General features: G+C 33.7%; 1 protein-coding gene across 4 annotated transcripts in view; it reads right to left on the reverse strand.

Moving 5' to 3' along the window:
* The window catches only part of LOC149783122 (uncharacterized), a 113,499-nt gene extending 96,756 nt beyond the window's left edge, over positions 1–16,743 (reverse strand). For 2 of the 4 annotated variants that reach the window (XR_016413553.1, XM_089931341.1), the window contains exons 1-3: positions 16,662–16,741; positions 3,313–3,418; positions 1,017–1,128 (exon numbers count right to left, since the gene is read on the reverse strand). Coding sequence is in view for 3 of the 4 variants with exons in the window: in XM_089931341.1 (XP_089787467.1) it covers positions 1,017–1,128; positions 3,313–3,406 (206 nt within the window). In the remaining variant the exon portion in view is untranslated. Of the gene's footprint in view, positions 1–1,016; positions 1,129–3,312; positions 3,419–16,625 lie in introns of all 4 variants that reach the window. The other 2 variants (XM_089931343.1, XM_089931342.1) reach the window with 2 other exon arrangements.
* Positions 16,744–19,779: the final 3,036 nt, after the last annotated feature.

The raw sequence follows: 19,779 nt of genomic DNA on the forward strand, positions 1-19,779 counted from the left end.
GGGTAGCCAGCTTACTACAAGCAAGGCAAGTTTATAATCCATGGGTAGTCAGCTTACTACAAGCAAGGCAAGCTTATAATCCACAGGTAGCCAGCTTACTACAAGCAAGGCAAGTTTATAATCCTGGGAAGCCAGCTTACTACAAACAAGGCAAGCTTATAATCCATGGGTAGACAGCTTACTACAAGCAAGGCAAGCTTATAATTCATGGGTAGCCAGCTTGCTACAAGCAAGGAAAGCTTATAATCCACAGGTAGCCAGCTTACTACAAGCAAGGCAAGCTTATAATCCATGGGCAGCCAGCTTACTACAAGCAAGGCAAGCTTATAATCCATGGGTAGCCAGCTTACTACAAGCAAGGCAAGCTTATAATCCATGAGTAGCCAGCTTACTACAAGCAAGGCAAGCTTATAATCCATGGGTAGCCAGCTTACTACAAGCAAGGCAAGCTTATAATCCATGGGTAGCCAGCTTTCTACAAGCAAGGCAAGCTGCCTCAGTGTGTCCTTGGGATAGACAAATCCCCTTGGCAAGATATAGTGAATAATGTGTTAAATGTGGCATTAAAGCCAACAGCAATGGCTGATAAAAGCCTTTACCTTCATTTTCATCATAATACAGTAATCACAAATCTCACAACTAAACTCGGATTATGATATCAATTAATTTGTATATGCCAAAGTTTTAGTGCAAAAAGATGGTATACACTTGTAATTAATAAGTCCAATGTAATTTTCTAGCTGCCACATCATAATTCTTAATGCTACCAGAATGCAAAACGATGGTATACACTTGTAATTAATAAGTGCCAATGTAATTTTCTAGTTGCCACATCATAATTCTTAATGCTACCAGAATGCATCCTGCTGGAAATTTACATTTGCCAATTCTGTATTTCATTTGTAAAAGCTACCATTTAACTTGAAATTCTGAATGCTCCCTAACTTCATTAATTTACCTCAATAATTTATTATCAGTCAGAATGAAGCATTTAATTAATACTTAGTTTGAAATACTTGAGATTGTCAGGATGTGGCATTCCATGTGTGATGATGGTGCTCTCCAGGGCAACAACTGGACGTCCTTCATGCAAAGCAGATGACACCTCATCTGATACCTTGATCACTCCTGAAATTAAAATCTCACATTTATACCATCTTGAAACAAAAAGAAAATAGCCTCAGATATACTATCTTGAAGCTGAAATAATAAATAAAATCTCACATTTATACTATCTTGAAATTGAAATTAAAGATAAAATATCACATTTATACTATCTTGACACTGAAATTAAAGACAAAATCTCACATTTATACTATCTTGACACTGAAATAAAAGATATAATCTGTTATAATATCTTGAACCTGAAATAATAAATAAAATCTTGCATCGATACTATCTTGACTTCAAAATAAAAGACAAAATATCACATTTATGTTATTTTGACAAAGATAAATTATTTTGCCTTAGAGTAAACTCCCAATTTTTTTAATGTTCCATAAAATCTCAAATTTCAATGGAAGAGCAATTGTGACGCCATTGTGGTAATGTTCAATATACCAAGTAGATACAAAGACATACCAATTCTTATACCAAGAATAGCTCACCAAAGGAACTACAGCATTCATACCCCTTCTTGTGACATCATAAATCACTTTTTAAAGCAATTTTTCAATAAGCCTGACCAAGATTTCGTGCAAAATGCGTATACCAAAATGTAGTCACAATATGAATTTGGATATTGAGTATTTTGAAGTAACACCTAAAAATCCCTTAAAAACGAGTCACATCAACCTAAATTTGATAGGACACATTTTATTAAATATGCACACAAAACAGAAAGTTTAATGGCAGTATGTGAGCAGGCATTAGACACATTTCATTAAACAACATCATTTTAAGTTGAGCATGTAGATTTTAATACAATCCTGAGCACAAAATTAAAGACTGTCACTCATTCTTGCTTCTTTGCAATAATTTGGTTGGTAGGAAGTACATCATAATGATGAATGTTTTCTCACTCATTTTGACTCTACAACAGTTTTCCGACACTAACAACTTTCAGCAAAAAAAGAATCCTGATAAATATCCTGAAAACAAATCCCATAAAAATACAACCGAATTTAAATTTGTATGAACCTCTCAGTATTCATGTAGTGCTAAATTAATGCTCAGTCAATACTCAACATTAGTTATACAAGAAACTCGAACAAAAGCAATGGCGTGTCATTGTAAATACACATGATTTTCACTATGTATAAATACAAATCCCCGCCCCATCAAGTTGTCACCCAAAACAGTAACAAATGGTCATAATGCTAAATCCATCACATATATTTGGTGTGTTCCTGTAACAAAGAGTCATATTGCTAAATCCATCACAGGTATTTAGTGTATTGATGCTATGGCTGGATATAGTAAGTTTGTTAGGAAAAAACATGAAAATATCAGAGAAATTAAAACTGTTGTACATTTGAACTTTGACCTCCCTCTCATGGACCCCAGACAGGGAAATCAAAAAAGACTCCCCTCTTGCTGACAGTTACCACAGAGACAACATAATTAGGAAGATTCATGAATTACCACCAATGACTTAAAACAAACCAATCAAATGTCTCTAGTCCAGACTTTACAATGATCAATCAAATGTCTTAAGTCTAAGGATTAAAGATTTATGTTGGTGAAAGTATTGAATTTTTCATATACTTGATGAAATAAAACACAAGCCAATCAAATGCCTCAAGTCTAGACTTTACACTGACCAATCAAATCCCTTCAGTCTAGACTTCACTTAAAGATTTATATTCGTGAAAATACTGAATTTTTCATCCTTTTGATGAAATATAACACTGAATAATAAAATGTCTAAATTCTAAACTTAACACAGATCAATCAAATGTCTTAAGTCTAGACTTAACTTAAAGATTTATGTTGGTGAAAATAAAGAATTTTTAATCCACTTCATGAAATATATCCATTATTCACTTGTTTCAAGCAAATATCCTCTACAGCATGCTTATGGTCATTCAAACGACAAAATTTGACTTTAACAATTTGACAATAATCAATTTTCAAATCTATTTATGAAGTCCATTCACATCTTGTTTTGCTATCATGCACTTTATTTTTATGCTCTCCAGTTTCTTCAAAAATGCAATCATCATTTTAATTGTGTCTATTCTGCATTCCATTAACAATTATACTTCCTGCATTCTGTTTTTGTTTCACGTGTAAAATTCACATTTTCAGGGTCTATATACATAAAACTATATGGTATAGAATAAAGCTCTATGATTCATCTACACACTGTACCATCTTCCTTCCTCAAAGAAATCCATCTTTGTGTGCGCAAACTCCATCTTTGACACCTTCTGCAGATGCCGAGAATATGTCTTCCTTTCAGCATTTAAAATAAATCCTGGAAGGAAAAAGCACAGAATTTAAAGAGATAATAATTTTCTCAGGTTCTAACTACAGGGAAAACTATATTGCTCAAAACCTTGATAAACCAAATCCACTCAAAACAAATCACATTCCTGGTCCCAAATATCTCCTTTAATTTCATCAGACTTCAACCCACTAAGCCAAAAGCCATCTACTGTAAAAACCAAAATAAATTCTTTGTAACAATTGTCAATTTTTTCAAACTAACATTAACCCATCAAATGAAATTAAATGAATGAACGTGGCTCTCTAATGGTTTCTAAACCCAAGCAAAGTAAAACTAAACCTGAAATAACAATGAAATACATACCACTGAAATGACAACTTTATAATTATCGCAGGAATCTTTTTAACAAGAGTCCCAAGTGGATCTGAGATAACTCACCTTACTGATATTGGAATTTGGGTCAGTAGAATGCTTTCTGCAGAAATTTACTCCGATGCAGTTGATTGCATATATCATGAAAATTTGCTTGATGACAATCCATTAAAGAGAGGTTGCAACAAGATTTCAAGATGGTTGCCATAGTGGCCATATTGGAAATCATATTAGCATTATTTCCTTCTTTTTGGCATCTGTATTCATGGCACATCACCAACATTTACCCAACAGCAATAGGCCTCAATGCCAGATGTCAAAGCTAGTAAAAATCTCAAGAGTTTTCGTGATCAAGTGGTTTGTTTTTCTACTGTTTATAAATGACTAACACATTAAATGGTACATTTGTACAACTTAAAAGCTTTGATGCCTGGATGCTACAAACATTTAATTGGTTTTTGAGAAAAAGGCATCTAAACAGGACTTAGGAAAAGATTTCCCAAGTACTTGTCCCTGTGACAAGTGAGTAATAAGACTTACTTGTCCCTGTCTTCCTTGTACTCAACACAGTCCAGTTCTTCACTATAGACTTACTTGTCCCTGTCTTCCTTGTACTCAACACAGTCCAGTTCTTCACTATAGACTTACTTGTCCCTGTCTTCCTTGTACTCAACACAGTCCAGTTCTTCACTATAGACTTACTTGTCCCTGTCTTCCTTATACTCAACACAGTCCAGTTCTTCACTATAGAGTTACTTGTCCCTGTCTTCCTTGTACTCAACACAGTCCAGTTCTTCACTATAGAGTTACTTGTCCCTGTCTTCCTTATACTCAACACAGTCCAGTTCTTCACTATAGAGTTGCTTGTCCCTGTCTTCCTTGTACTCAACACAGTCCAGTTCTTCACTATAGAGTTACTTGTCCCTGTCTTCCTTGTACTCAACACAGTCCAGTTCTTCACTATAGAGTTGCTTGTCCCTGTCTTCCTTGTACTCAACACAGTCCAGTTCTTCACTATAGAGTTGCTTGTCCCTGTCTTCCTTATACTCAACACAGTCCAGTTCTTCACTATAGACTTACTTGTCCCTGTCTTCCTTGTACTCAACACAGTCCAGTTCTTCACTATAGAGTTGCTTGTCCCTGTCTTCCTTGTACTCAACACAGTCCAGTTCTTCACTATAGAGTTACTTGTCCCTGTCTTCCTTGTACTCAACACAGTCCAGTTCTTCACTATAGAGTTGCTTGTCCCTGTCTTCCTTATACTCAACACAGTCCAGTTCTTCACTATAGACTTACTTGTCCCTGTCTTCCTTGTACTCAACACAGTCCAGTTCTTCACTATAGAGTTACTTGTCCCTGTCTTCCTTATACTCAACACAGTCCAGTTCTTCACTATAGAGTTACTTGTCCCTGTCTTCCTTGTACTCAACACAGTCCAGTTCTTCACTATAGAGTTACTTGTCCCTGTCTTCCTTGTACTCAACACAGTCCAGTTCTTCACTATAGACTTACTTGTCCCTGTCTTCCTTGTACTCAACACAGTCCAGTTCTTCACTATAGACTTACTTGTCCCTGTCTTCCTTGTACTCAACACAGTCCAGTTCTTCACTATAGAGTTACTTGTCCCTGTCTTCCTTATACTCAACACAGTCCAGTTCTTCACTATAGAGTTACTTGTCCCTGTCTTCCTTGTACTCAACACAGTCCAGTTCTTCACTATAGAGTTACTTGTCCCTGTCTTCCTTGTACTCAACACAGTCCAGTTCTTCACTATAGAGTTACTTGTCCCTGTCTTCCTTGTACTCAACACAGTCCAGTTCTTCACTATAGACTTACTTGTCCCTGTCTTCCTTGTACTCAACACAGTCCAGTTCTTCACTATAGACTTACTTGTCCCTGTCTTCCTTATACTCAACACAGTCCAGTTCTTCACTATAGAGTTACTTGTCCCTGTCTTCCTTATACTCAACACAGTCCAGTTCTTCACTATAGAGTTGCTTGTCCCTGTCTTCCTTGTACTCAACACAGTCCAGTTCTTCACTATAGACTTACTTGTCCCTGTCTTCCTTATACTCAACACAGTCCAGTTCTTCACTATAGACTTACTTGTCCCTGTCTTCCTTATACTCAACACAGTCCAGTTCTTCACTATAGAGTTGCTTGTCCCTGTCTTCCTTGTACTCAACACAGTCCAGTTCTTCACTATAGACTTACTTGTCCCTGTCTTCCTTGTACTCAACACAGTCCAGTTCTTCACTATAGAGTTGCTTGTCCCTGTCTTCCTTGTACTCAACACAATCCAGTTCTTCACTATACTGCTAGACTTGTACAGTGAAACTTTTCAACAACCAAGTTGCAATTTGTGTTATCACATATCGTATGGGAGATGTCAAGAATCAGAATGTTAAAAGAGTTTTATTTTTGTCTGGTCAGACATTGTTAAGTTTGTCCCAGATCAGCAATGTTTACAAGACATTCGTCTCTTTATTAATGCTTTGTCATACCAAAAGTTGTAGATATTTATATTAAGTGTGTAATTATTTTTCACAGGAAAAATGTCATTAATTTGCATTTGAAAGGAGAATTCCAAGTATCATAATCTCCACAACATTCATAATAAATGGTCTAATTTGGTCAAGCCTCAGTTCTAGAGAGCTACACATAGGCACCAAAAATAGGAAGATTGCTAATTGGCCAAAATAACTAGAATATTTGTAGCTAATTACTCTCCACCTCATTTTGACCAATCATCTATTATCTCACATTATCAGCTTTATAAATTCACCTATAACAGCATGTATCATGTAAGTACTGGTATGCTCATTATGAATTTAAGTTAGCAACATTTTTCTTGTGAAAAGTAATTATACAGTTTGAGAAATATCTGCTTACATCTTCCCTTTGGCATGACAATGTATCAATAATGATTCAGTCTTGAAAAATACATGTGACCTGGGGCAAACATAACATTGCCTGACTGGATGATAAACATAAACATTTCAACATTAATTGTCATACTTCGTTGAAAAGTAAACCTTTTCCATATCAATATGATACTTACATTTCTGAAAAGAACATCAATGTAAAGTGCTAATACCGTTATGAAATGGAAGCTAGTTGTGAAACTGTTCATAAATTTTCATTATTTCATATAAAGTTTGCATGTGGTATATGTGTCCAAAAATATGTTTCTTTTATGACATGCTTTAGGTCTGCAACAAGTAAGTTAGTTATGCAAATTTATGGGGATATTGATTAGTGCTTATAAAGGGTAGAAAATCCATTAAAATTTATTCTCAAGCTGTGAATCGGTATATACTGAGACTAAAGGGACAAGTATGTAGTTAAGTTTTACTCTTCTCTTTAAAAGAAACGTCTGCACATCTCCTCCTCAACACACAAAATATGTACATATGTAAGAGAATTTATTTTTGTTAGGCCATCTTCCGTAATTTCTATAAACAAGGGTAACTAGAGGGCATGGTGATCAAGATTAACATTTTCTCAAAATGGCAATGTCATTACGCCAGTACTTTCTCTGCTTTCAAATGTATAAAAAAATATCCAACATTTATACATCCAATATATTCAAGGTTGAAAGGTCAACTATCCACATTTGGTGTATATTACACTGGAAACTTTCCACAACATACTCTGCAGAAATAAAGATAAAAATGGAAATTTTCAAAACATAGAAATATATATAAAAAAAACTCAGATGCTACACCTACACCTGCTTTTCAAGCACCTTGGAATTCTTTTTAATAAATTTATTGTAAAATGTGGGTGAACATTTGCATAAAATCCCCAAATTATGTCTATAGTACGGGCTTCTCAGGATGCAAGAACTGTTAACTCTCTCTCAGGTTCTATCAGTAATGAGAGACTGCCTCTTTGGCCAACAAAAAATGATCTCTCAAGACAGGTGGTCTCTCATAATAGATTTGTACAAAACGACCAGTTTCCAAAGTCTAGTTTCAGAACAATTTAAATAAAAATAACCACAATCACTGTACATATATTCTATTCTTTATTAATATTTCTTGCTAAAATATTGTATGTATTCACCTAAAAAAAAATCTATACAGCAATAAAGATATACTTCTCTCATTAAACATGAAATCACATTTACATCTGAAGATCACATGTATTAGCATATGAAATCGTTTCTGATCTACATGTACTCCTTTTTTTCTTTATAATAATAATAATGAGGACTTTGAATAGCACCTAATCTTTAGGAGCTCTATGCGCTTTACAACATTAGACAACACCTATAACATAAAAAACCCATATATAATGATACGATTACAAAAAACAAACATCACAAAATTAGAAAACATTAAAAAAAACCACAAAAAAACCCATAAATTTGTTTTATCGACATTTAAGCTGCTATTTTGAGAGTGGTCTGCTCTTTTTCACTTCTTTCAGTTATCATAATTATTTTCTCCAGCATTAAAATTTGTCTCTTTTTAGTCGGAGGTTTGCCCATTGTCATTAAAGTTCTAGGTGTTAACATTATTAGTGTGGTGATAATATCAGATGTAAAGACGGTTTTGACTGGGCTTTGGGAGAATATGAAAAATCTATACATGTGCACTGCATATCTAACAATTAATGAAAAAGAAACAATTATCTCATCCAGAAACAAAATTATTTACTGAAGAGAAAATGTCAACAGCTAAATTCAAAGACATACAGGGATTAACTCTATAAATAAAGTGTGTAACTCAGCTGAAACAACTTGAAAAGACAAAAGCTTTGTGACTGGGATGTAATCACTGTAACGTTGGGGGAAAAAACAACAAACATCACAAGGCTTTAACACTATAAATCAAATCTCCCAAACAATTCTCTCTTGCTGGTTTAATTGACAAAGACCTTATTCACCCCCAGGCAATATGGATTAACCCTAAAGATAAACAATAGACCACTACCTCAATTTCAGCACTACAATGGCAATTCACCACATGTACATTGGCCTGGTTTACAGACTGTATATCTATCAACTGTAGCCACAATCCTTCTTTTTTAAAATTTATTGTATTCTTTTTGTGTTTGTTTTTTAACAGAACAATCATTACTAATCAAGTGGTCATTGTTACATATGATTACATATAGGTCAGTGGCGTCTATGTTCTTGCAATACAGTTGTTCATAGGGTCCTACTCATACATATGGAAATATTCAAACAAGTTTATTTTATGTTATTATTTTAAACTTTCTGGATCACCTATTTTATTTTAAAGTGTTGAAAATTGACCAAAACTATCTTAGGATAACCAAATGTTTAAACTAGTAATAACTATGTACTACATTGTGAATTCAACTAGTAATAACTATGTACTACATTGTGAATTCAACTAGTAATAACTATGTACTACATTGTGAATTCAACTAGTAATAACTATGTACTACATTGTGAATTCAACTAGTAATAACTGTTTACTAAATTGTGAATTCAACTAGCAATAACTGTTTACTACATTGTGAATTCAACTAGTAATAACTATGTACTAAATTGTGAATTCAACTAGTAATAACTATGTACTAAATTGTGAATTCAACTAGTAATAACTATGTACTACATTGTGAATTCAACTAGTAATAACTATGTACTACATTGTGAATTCAACTAGTAATAACTGTTTACTACATTGTGAATTCAACTAGTAATAACTATGTACTACATTGTGAATTCAACTAGCAATAACTGTTTACTACATTGTGAATTCAACTAGTAATAACTATGTACTACATTGTGAATTCAACTAGTAATAACTGTTTACTACATTGTGAATTCAACTAGTAATAACTGTTTACTACATTGTGAATTCAACTAGTAATAACTGTTTACTACATTGTGAATTCAACTAGTAATAACTGTTTACTACATTGTGAATTCAACTAGTAATAACTGTTTACTACATTGTGAATTCAACTAGTAATAACTGTTTACTACATTGTGAATTCAACTAGCAATAACTGTTTACTACATTGTGAATTCAACTAGTAATAACTATGTACTACATTGTGAATTCAACTAGTAATAACTGTTTACTACATTGTGAATTAAACTAGTAATAACTATGTACTACATTGTGAATTCAACTAGTAATAACTGTTTACTACATTGTGAATTCAACTAGTAATAACTGTTTACTACATTGTGAATTCAACTAGTAATAACTGTTTACTACATTGTGAATTCAACTAGCAATAACTGTTTACTACATTGTGAATTCAACTAGTAATAACTGTTTACTACATTGTGAATTCAACTAGTAATAACTGTTTACTACATTGTGAATTCAACTAGCAATAACTGTTTACTACATTGTGAATTCAACTAGTAATAACTATGTACTACATTGTGAATTCAACTAGTAATAACTGTTTACTACATTGTGAATTAAACTAGTAATAACTATGTACTACATTGTGAATTCAACTAGTAATAACTGTTTACTACATTGTGAATTAAACTAGTAATAACTATGTACTACATTGTGAATTCAACTAGTAATAACTGTTTACTACATTGTGAATTCAACTAGTAATAACTGTTTACTACATTGTGAATTCAACTAGTAATAACTGTTTACTACATTGTGAATTCAACTAGCAATAACTGTTTACTACATTGTGAATTAAACTAGTAATAACTATGTACTACATTGTGAATTCAACTAGTAATAACTGTTTACTACATTGTGAATTAAACTAGTAATAACTATGTACTACATTGTGAATTCAACTAGTAATAACTGTTTACTACATTGTGAATTCAACTAGTAATAACTGTTTACTACATTGTGAATTCAACTAGTAATAACTGTTTACTACATTGTGAATTCAACTAGTAATAACTGTTTACTACATTGTGAATTCAACTAGTAATAACTGTTTACTACATTGTGAATTCAACTAGTAATAACTATGTACTACATTGTGAATTCAACTAGTAATAACTGTTTACTACATTCTGAATTCAACTAGTAATAACTATGTACTACATTGTGAATTCAACTAGTAATAACTATGTACTACATTGTGAATTCAACTAGTAATAACTGTTTACTACATTGTGAATTCAACTAGTAATAACTGTTTACTACATTGTGAATTCAACTAGTAATAACTATGTACTACATTGTGAATTCAACTAGTAATAACTGTTTACTACATTGTGAATTCAACAAGTAATAACTGTTTACTACATTGTGAATTCAACTAGTAATAACTATGTACTACATTGTGAATTCAACTAGTAATAACTATGTACTACATTGTGAATTCAACTAGTAATAACTATGTACTACATTGTGAATTCAACTAGTAATAACTATGTACTACATTGTGAATTCAACTAGTAATAACTGTTTACTACATTGTGAATTCAACTAGTAATAACTATGTACTACATTGTGAATTCAACTAGTAATAACTATGTACTACATTGTGAATTCAACTAGTAATAACTGTTTACTACATTGTGAATTCAACTAGTAATAACTATGTACTACATTGTGAATTCAACTAGTAATAACTATGTACTACATTGTGAATTCAACTAGTAATAACTGTTTACTACATTGTGAATTCAACTAGTAATAACTGTTTACTACATTGTGAATTCAACTAGTAATAACTATGTACTACATTGTGAATTCAACTAGTAATAACTGTTTACTACATTGTGAATTCAACTAGTAATAACTATGTACTACATTGTGAATTCAACTAGTAATAACTATGTACTACATTGTGAATTCAACTAGTAATAACTATGTACTACATTGTGAATTCAACCAGTAATAACTGTTTACTACATTGTGAATTTAACTAGTAATAACTGTTTACTACATTGTGAATTCAACTAGTAATAACTATGTACTACATTGTGAATTCAACAAGTAATAACTGTTTACTACATTGTGAATTCAACTAGTAATAACTATGTACTACATTGTGAATTCAACTAGTAATAACTATGTACTACATTGTGAATTCAACAAGTAATAACTGTTTACTACATTGTGAATTCAACTAGTAATAACTATGTACTACATTGTGAATTCAACTAGTAATAACTGTTTACTACATTGTGAATTCAACTAGTAATAACTATGTACTACATTGTGAATTCAACTAGTAATAACTATGTACTACATTGTGAATTCAAATCAGTGCATAAATGTACAAGAGCACTGTAATGGGAATGCATCATTGGTTTGACCAGTAACATAATTTCAACCTGTGTGTGCCTCAACAATATGGTATTTCATGCAAACATGATGGGGTTGTGCTATGTAAAGGCTTCAGAAGTACATATGGGTGTAGGATGGTACTCAGATTGTGAATAAATTGCTAAAAATAGTGATATCCCATTACTTTCAATTGAATATCCTGCAACATTTAGCACAGAGTGAGTGAAAGAATAACTTAAAATGCAAAAGAAACTCCATATCTTTTTTGTCAACATCTATTGATGCAGTGTAAAGCAATATGAAGTCCGACTGAAATGCCACTGACACTTATGAATAATCCATTTGAAGGCAACGGGAAGCTGATTTCATATAAATCTTGGAGAAAATGAACATCAACTGTTTTTTTTTTCCACATACCATTTACAAACAAAATGGATTCTTGTCAGTCCTTAACAGTAGTTTCTAAACCAAGGTAGGGGGGCCTGTATTGGCCATAAACAGCATTTTATGAAGACAATGACACAATTCTCCATGCATTGTGGTACTAATAAATAATTTTAAGATCCAAACATTATGATGATCCCAAAATGAACAGTCTGGAATATTTTCATAATCTCTGGTCACATGCCTTTTTGTATATATGCTGTTATGTCTGGACTGGTCCAAGGGTTTTTGGCAAACTATGACTTCTGCACCCCACCACTGACAAAGAAAAATCACTTTCAGCTAACTTGTCACCCTTCCAGCCCTGTATCTGTCTATTCTACCTCAATTTGTAATTCAGTTTTTCAAACTTTATTAGTTAATGAATCTTGGGTTTGAGTTCCATACAACATCATGATTTTTATCCTATCCATAGCTCAGTAAATTTTCAGGTCAGTGGCATTAAATGTAGCTTAAAATACCCAGTTAATTTAAATACATCGTTTTAAATGAATTAGATACTTTTAGCTGCATTTAATGACCATAACCTGATAATTTACAGAGTTCAGATCAGATCAAATTTGTGATGAAACGGAAATGAACTATAACATTTTCTTGGTACCCTTGCAATGAAAGACTTTGGTCTAATAATTCCTGTGATGTAGAACAGCAGCCACATTTAGCTGTCTCCATATAGCCTGTTTTCTAAAGCAACCCCATCTCTTTAAAATTTACTACAATATACAACAAAAATAACCTAATTTTACCCCATCTTCAAATGTCATACAGAAGAAACCCCATAAACAACTATCTATCACAAATACAGAAAAATGTCACTAAATTAACACATAAAATGTAATTTTAGAAAACTTCAATTGGGCACACATCATTCCTAATGATTAGTTACCCTGTGGACCAAATGGAAATTGTAATAAATGTGCACAAATCTGGAGTTAAGTTAGCATTTTTTAAAATTCAAAGTATCCCATAAATATCACTACCTAATGTCATCTGATATAAAGTCAAATTCATTCTGAGAAAATTCTGAAATCCCTCCACCACCATCATCCATTAAATCAGCGTGGTAATATTCATCATAAACATTGTACACCCCCTTTCTTTGGCCTCACTGTTATATGTGGGTCCTTATGTAGAGACTGAGTTTGAGCCTTGTAAGTAACACTTTGATCCTAAAAACTTTTGAAATCTACTAACGTTTGCATATCAGTTGTGCAGCAAGATTAAATAACCACCCTCTCATAGCTGCCAATGTTCCACACTCGCGACTCAATCAAAAAGTTGTAATGTGAAAACAAACCAGGGCATCAAGGTCAATTAAGGCAGACCTCTTCTTGGCACTAAAAAAGCACAAGTGCTACTCAATCAAATGGATTGTCAACTTGACTCAAAGTGGGTGCTGCCTTTACAAGTACTGGCAGAAAAACTTATCAACCGTCCTAACTTGTGCCCATCCATGGTTTGCATGCCATGTTTCTAGCATCTTCATGAGCTAGTTTTGAGATCCTGATGTCATTATCTGGGTCAGTACCTTTTGTTGACAGCAACAGCAAGTACTGACTAAAAAATTGTTGTTGTTGTGGGGTTTGATGCCATTTTTCAGCAACGATAGGCTATACATGGCGGCCAGTATTAATGGTGGAGGAAGAACCCGGAAAAACCCCGGGAAGAACCACCAACCCACGAGAAACTACTGGCAAGCTTTCTCATACCCATATCAGCCGAATCCTAGACTCAAACCCACACAGACAGAAGTAAGATGGCAGTGATCCATGATGGAGAGCGCTTTAGACCACTTGGCTTCTCGGGGCCCCTGACTAAGAAATATTTAAGTAAATAAATTTTAATAACTCACTACAGATCAAATAAAAGAAAGCACAATAGAAATGTCCAAATTAACTAATGCCATTCTTATCTCAAGTTTATGGCACTGGAGTGAGTGTTAGCTGTTCATGTCGAGGCCATTGTTCACATACTGGTTTAATGGACCCTTTGCATTAGCGAGAAACCCAAAAGAGATATATTTTTGTCAGCAAAGGCAATATAAAAACTTATTATAACATGCTCTTCTTATACCATCTGAGAAAAATTAATCTAGTGGACAACTGTACAGAATTATATTTTTCACTGAAATATTTAAATATAAGGGGACAATATGTTATTTAATAATATTGAAAATATTCTTATAAAAATTCAAGTGTTTAAATATGGTAATTTTATCAAAAGCTTCAAAGCAACGATTTTTTTGTTGCTGCTGTTTTTAGCATCATTTATTACAGTTCATATGCTTGTAAAAGAAATGAAATACATTACAGATGCAAACATTAATAATAACGGACAATACACAATAGAATTATACATATTGGCTAATTGTCGCATTACTGTCTTACATGATACATCACAAAGCATTTATTTCAGGGACACGAACCATTGACATACTTCAGATATAGAAAAATCTTGATAAGCTTGTAAAAACGGTAGCTGACAAAGAATTTGGAGAGTTTATAAACATTTTTTAGTAATACACACATTAAGCAGATATAGTTGAACATTTCATGGATTATTAAATAAAATATAAATGTTATAATTCACATTAAGGGTACAAACCATTACAGGTCAAGGATATATGCGGTAAACAGGTACCCTATGGCTAGTTTTATTACCTGGTTACTACCTGTGGTAATATATGGTATTAACATTTTGTTGCTACAAATGGTCTTACAGTTACAGGTCACCTAAGGTCAGCTCCAGGCTCTCACTCAGTTGTAAGCCTATATGCCTTATGCTAACATTAGCATGAGAAATTACTGTGCCGTGTTTTGTTTAAAGTCAGTTGTAATATAGCCATTAAAGTAGTTAGACCAAACCATGTTTTGTGTTATTTAGCAAAACATAATATTATTAACAGGCAGAGGTGCACGCCGCGAGCTTGATGTTGCGAAAAAAATAATAATCTGAAGGAAAACAAGTGACAAAAATACTCAGATTACCCCCATGACCCGTTCTGACATAAGACCCTGTCTATAATACTATATAAGAGAAAAATCGAGGGTCATGGGTGGAACGAAGTATTTGAAAGTTACTTACCTTCTGTCTTATATAGTATGATAGAGATGGTCCTAGTGTTGTTCCGATTATCGATTATAATCGATCATCAGTTGGTTGAGCGAACCAATAAGATAATCGATTGTGAAACTCCATAATCGATTATGTGTAAAGGGAGACTACTTTTTAGTTGTATACAAAGCACAAAGGGTAGTAAAACTCCCAGCCACTAAAGTTGACCTGAAATTTATTAATTCCCTTCACAACTACTACAAGTATAAAACCATATGATACTTCATAGGTGCAAAATTTCATAATTAGGAGCATATAGCCATTATTACATGATCAAGTTGTTAAATAGTTGAATAAATAACTTTAAACACATTTTGATGATTTGTTTCAGTTTTAAATGCAATATTATTTGAAGTATTTGTAAACAATGACAAACAAGAAAACCGTGTCCGTCTACACTTAAAATTATACACATCACATATGAATGAAAGGATTTTGGGGGATTGTAGCAGTATTTCAGTTGCATATGACTTATCAGTCATAAAAAGTTGCGTTCATTTAACAAAGATGTAGAACAAAAATAACACACAACACAATAGACAAAATGTAATATTATTATCAGGTTAAAGTATACATGTCATTAAAAGAGATTACTCCTGTACATTTACTAACGTCTTGAACTATTGATCAAAGATATAACTGAATAACAAACAAAAATTAAAATTTGCTCTTAGTAACCGATTATAAGCGATTATCAGTTGGTTAAGTGGAACCGATTATCGATTATGAATTTCTGACCGATTCCCATCACTAGATGGTCCTATGTCAAAACGGGTTATGGGGGCAATCTGACGTATTTTTTTGTCACTCTGTATGATTTTTTCCCCCTTCAGATTATTGTTTGTTTTTGCTTTTTGTCAACATCGAGCTCGTGTCAATCACCCGAGTACCCTTTGACACATTTACGAACTGTACAACTAAATGTCAACTCGTTACATGGCATATTCGATACACTGTAGCATCCACTCTTCAAAAGCACATGGTTATGGATATAAACATGTATACGTCATTTTACTGTAACCCAATGAGCAGTTTGCATTCTATTAAAGACTGGTAACAATCGTAACATCAAACAAAGCCGAGTGAAATACCTTCTTATAAAGTACGCAACTGCTCGTAGATGTTACCTGATCAATTTAATTTTTGTTAAAGTTTGTGTCTTTTCCTAATTCGAATCACACCTGATTTGCGGGAAGTGCCTTCTCACACACTAGCGGAAACAGATAAGTACCGCAACTACAATAGTTCATATACTTCCATTAAATTTAATATATATCCCATTTACCATACGTATAAGGTTTATTTAAGATAAGTAGCTCATATTAAGTACTTCTCATTATCTTTAGACGGGTATTAGGAAAAAAGGACTAATTGTATCCACAAAGATATCAACTTAGGCGGATTAATATTTAGACAACGACACGCGATTAAAGAATTGAGAAGTAGGCTAAAATGTAAACAAAGCATTACGTCATTTTTTAAAGTATATATTTCAGGAATGTTTCGGAATTTTCTTTGCTATTGTTAGTACTGGCCACAACTGTACTTCCAATACGGAAAGTTTGTTAGCCATCAGTTTACAGGTGTGCGTGTAATATGACTGTCGGTCAAGCGACCCGGTTGACTGGAATTGGAAAGGTCACAATAAACGCCGCAAACAACTACCAAGAAGCACTAAGAGGCTCAAAGGGCTAAACATTAGGCACTAAGAACATAGTAAATCATTTTCTTATCACCATAACATAAATCACACTTCAATAAATCGATTAATGTTGTTAACACGGGTTATAACCGATACAACGTATTTTGAGTAACAGGAAAGACAACTCTGTCAGGGCTATGTTCTAAGAGTAAATGTATTCTTACTGGTCTGCAAATATAAGATAATTAGTCTCCATAATTGTCATCATTATCATCAGGAGCAACAACATCATTATCAACACCACCAGAAGAAACAGCAGTAAAACTGGACATGAATTAAGTTAAAATGTTGTAAATGACTGTCTCGTAAGAAGTACGTCAATTACCCCTCATCATTTCAAAGCACAAAAGTATTCATCATCAACAACTCTCTATTCATAAACACCTACAAGAAGAAAATGGAGCCTACATTTTGTTTAAAATATATAAATATGAATTATTTACTTGATGTATCAAGAGACGCTAAGATGTTTCATTAGATATTGGGGTCATGTGGGTTCTTAGAAGACTTAAGTTATGTTCCATTAGATGTGAGTTTGGTCAGGTGGGCTTTTTAAGCTGTGGGATATTTGCAAAATGCGGTTTCACCCGTTTTGCATATATATATATATATATATATATATATATATATATATATATATATATATATATATAATATGTCATTATGTAATGACGACTACTTGTTTAATTCTAAATAGCTCAAAAGCATTATATTCAATTTATTGTTATTATTTTATTGTTACTTCTCTCTTATCAACATCGCAACTTGATCACAAATACTCTTTACAAATATAGGAAGTAGTTAAGGGGGGCACTTTACGGACAATGGGAATTAGCATTACAGACCCCCCTGGGTTAGATTACGGACAATGGAAATTTAACATGGCGAAAAATCGTGGGTCAGATTACGGACAAGGGGAATTAACATGGCGATAAATCGTGGGTCACTCTACGGACAAGGGGAATTTAACATGGGGAATAGTTTGGGCTTGTTTAGGGACAAGGGGAATTTAACATGGGATTTTTTTTTTTAAAAAAAATTTTTTAAAAAAAGGGTAGGCAATGGAAAGGCTATCTCTTTTCTAGAAATATGGCTGGCCCTGAAAAGGGCCTTTGGGTTTTTCTTCTTCTTCTTTTATCTTCTTAACTTTTTCCAACATCTTCTTAATTTGTCCATCATTCCTTTCTTCTTTTTCTTTTCTGTTTCCGGCAACCAGTCCGGGTGGCCCATGGCCCTGAACTTCTCTTGGATTTTCATCCAGTTTGTGTTCAGTTTTTCGAATTCATCCTTTTTTCTTCTATTTTCTTCGTCTTTTCTTTCATTGGACCACTTTTCTTTGATCTTCTTGACCTCTTTGGTCAGCACATTCCTCATTAGTTCTTCAGCTTTCTTAAGTTTTTCTAACCCCCACTTTGCGAAACACCAATCTGTCCATTCTACAACGTCTTCTAAAAAGCACCTTGCACTTGTCACATGATCTATTGCTTCTTTTAACTTACCCACTTTCACATACGGTGGGTTAATGAAACCTCTGATTCTCTTCTCCTCATCCTCTATCATTTCTTTCACGATGTTTACGGCTAAGTGCAGGCTGTTTACTTGTCTTGACACGAAGTCTTTTGTCACTTCATACCTCCATTCCTGTTCAACCCTTTCTGCTACACTCAATCCATCTACCATCCAATACCAACTTCCCATAAGATCGTTATATAAAGCTGAAGCTGCTGGCATCTTCTTGTTTGCTTATTCCGTAGAATGAGCTCCAATGGCCAACACTGTTAGTTTTATACTGAAAGTGCGGACGTGATGGAAAACATCCCCCCTAAAAAACATAAAATTGATCTTACCTAGATCATGACCCAACAACGCGCGGACGTGAAGGAAAACATCCCCCTACTTTTTCATTTCATATAATATAACCCCAACTATTCTCTTCACATACTCTAAGAAACCCATAATCTACTTTATCACTTACAAACACAAACACACAATCACACTAACACTTACCCTCACATTTTTAAAGAAAGAGTTAGTGTTTATATTCACACTACTCTACCTACACACATTGGCAAATCGATCGTTATTTCTTTTCTAGAGTATTGGGTAGCCCTGAAAAGGGCTGTTTTGTTTGGAACTTCATGGGCACCTGGTTAATGGTGGCACCTTCCAGGCCTGGCGCCACATACGCATCTTATCCCCCAGTTACTTTTTACCTTTTGGGGGGAGAGAGCAGAGGCAGGATATGTCGCTTCAGAATCCCAATTTTCGCTCTCTGGGATTTTGAAATTTCTTCTCTCCTTTTCCTCCTCCTCTTCTTTGTCTCTTCTTTCCTCTTTATATCTTCTTTCTTCTTCTTCTTTATATCTTCTCTCCTCCTCTTCTTTGTTTCTTCTTTCCTCCTCTCTTATCCTTCCCTCCTCGACAATGGCTTCCGCGGCCAGTTCATTTAATATGCGCCTGGCATATTCCAGATGCACATGAAGCTCCAACAGTTTCTCCAGTCTCGTGTTCATTTTTTGGTGTTGATCAATCAACAAGGGTAG

The sequence above is a fragment of the Sinohyriopsis cumingii genome, chromosome 14, assembly GCF_028554795.1.
Source record: "Sinohyriopsis cumingii isolate HCF-2022 chromosome 14, ASM2855479v2, whole genome shotgun sequence".
Taxonomy (NCBI): Eukaryota; Metazoa; Mollusca; class Bivalvia; order Unionida; family Unionidae; genus Sinohyriopsis; species Sinohyriopsis cumingii.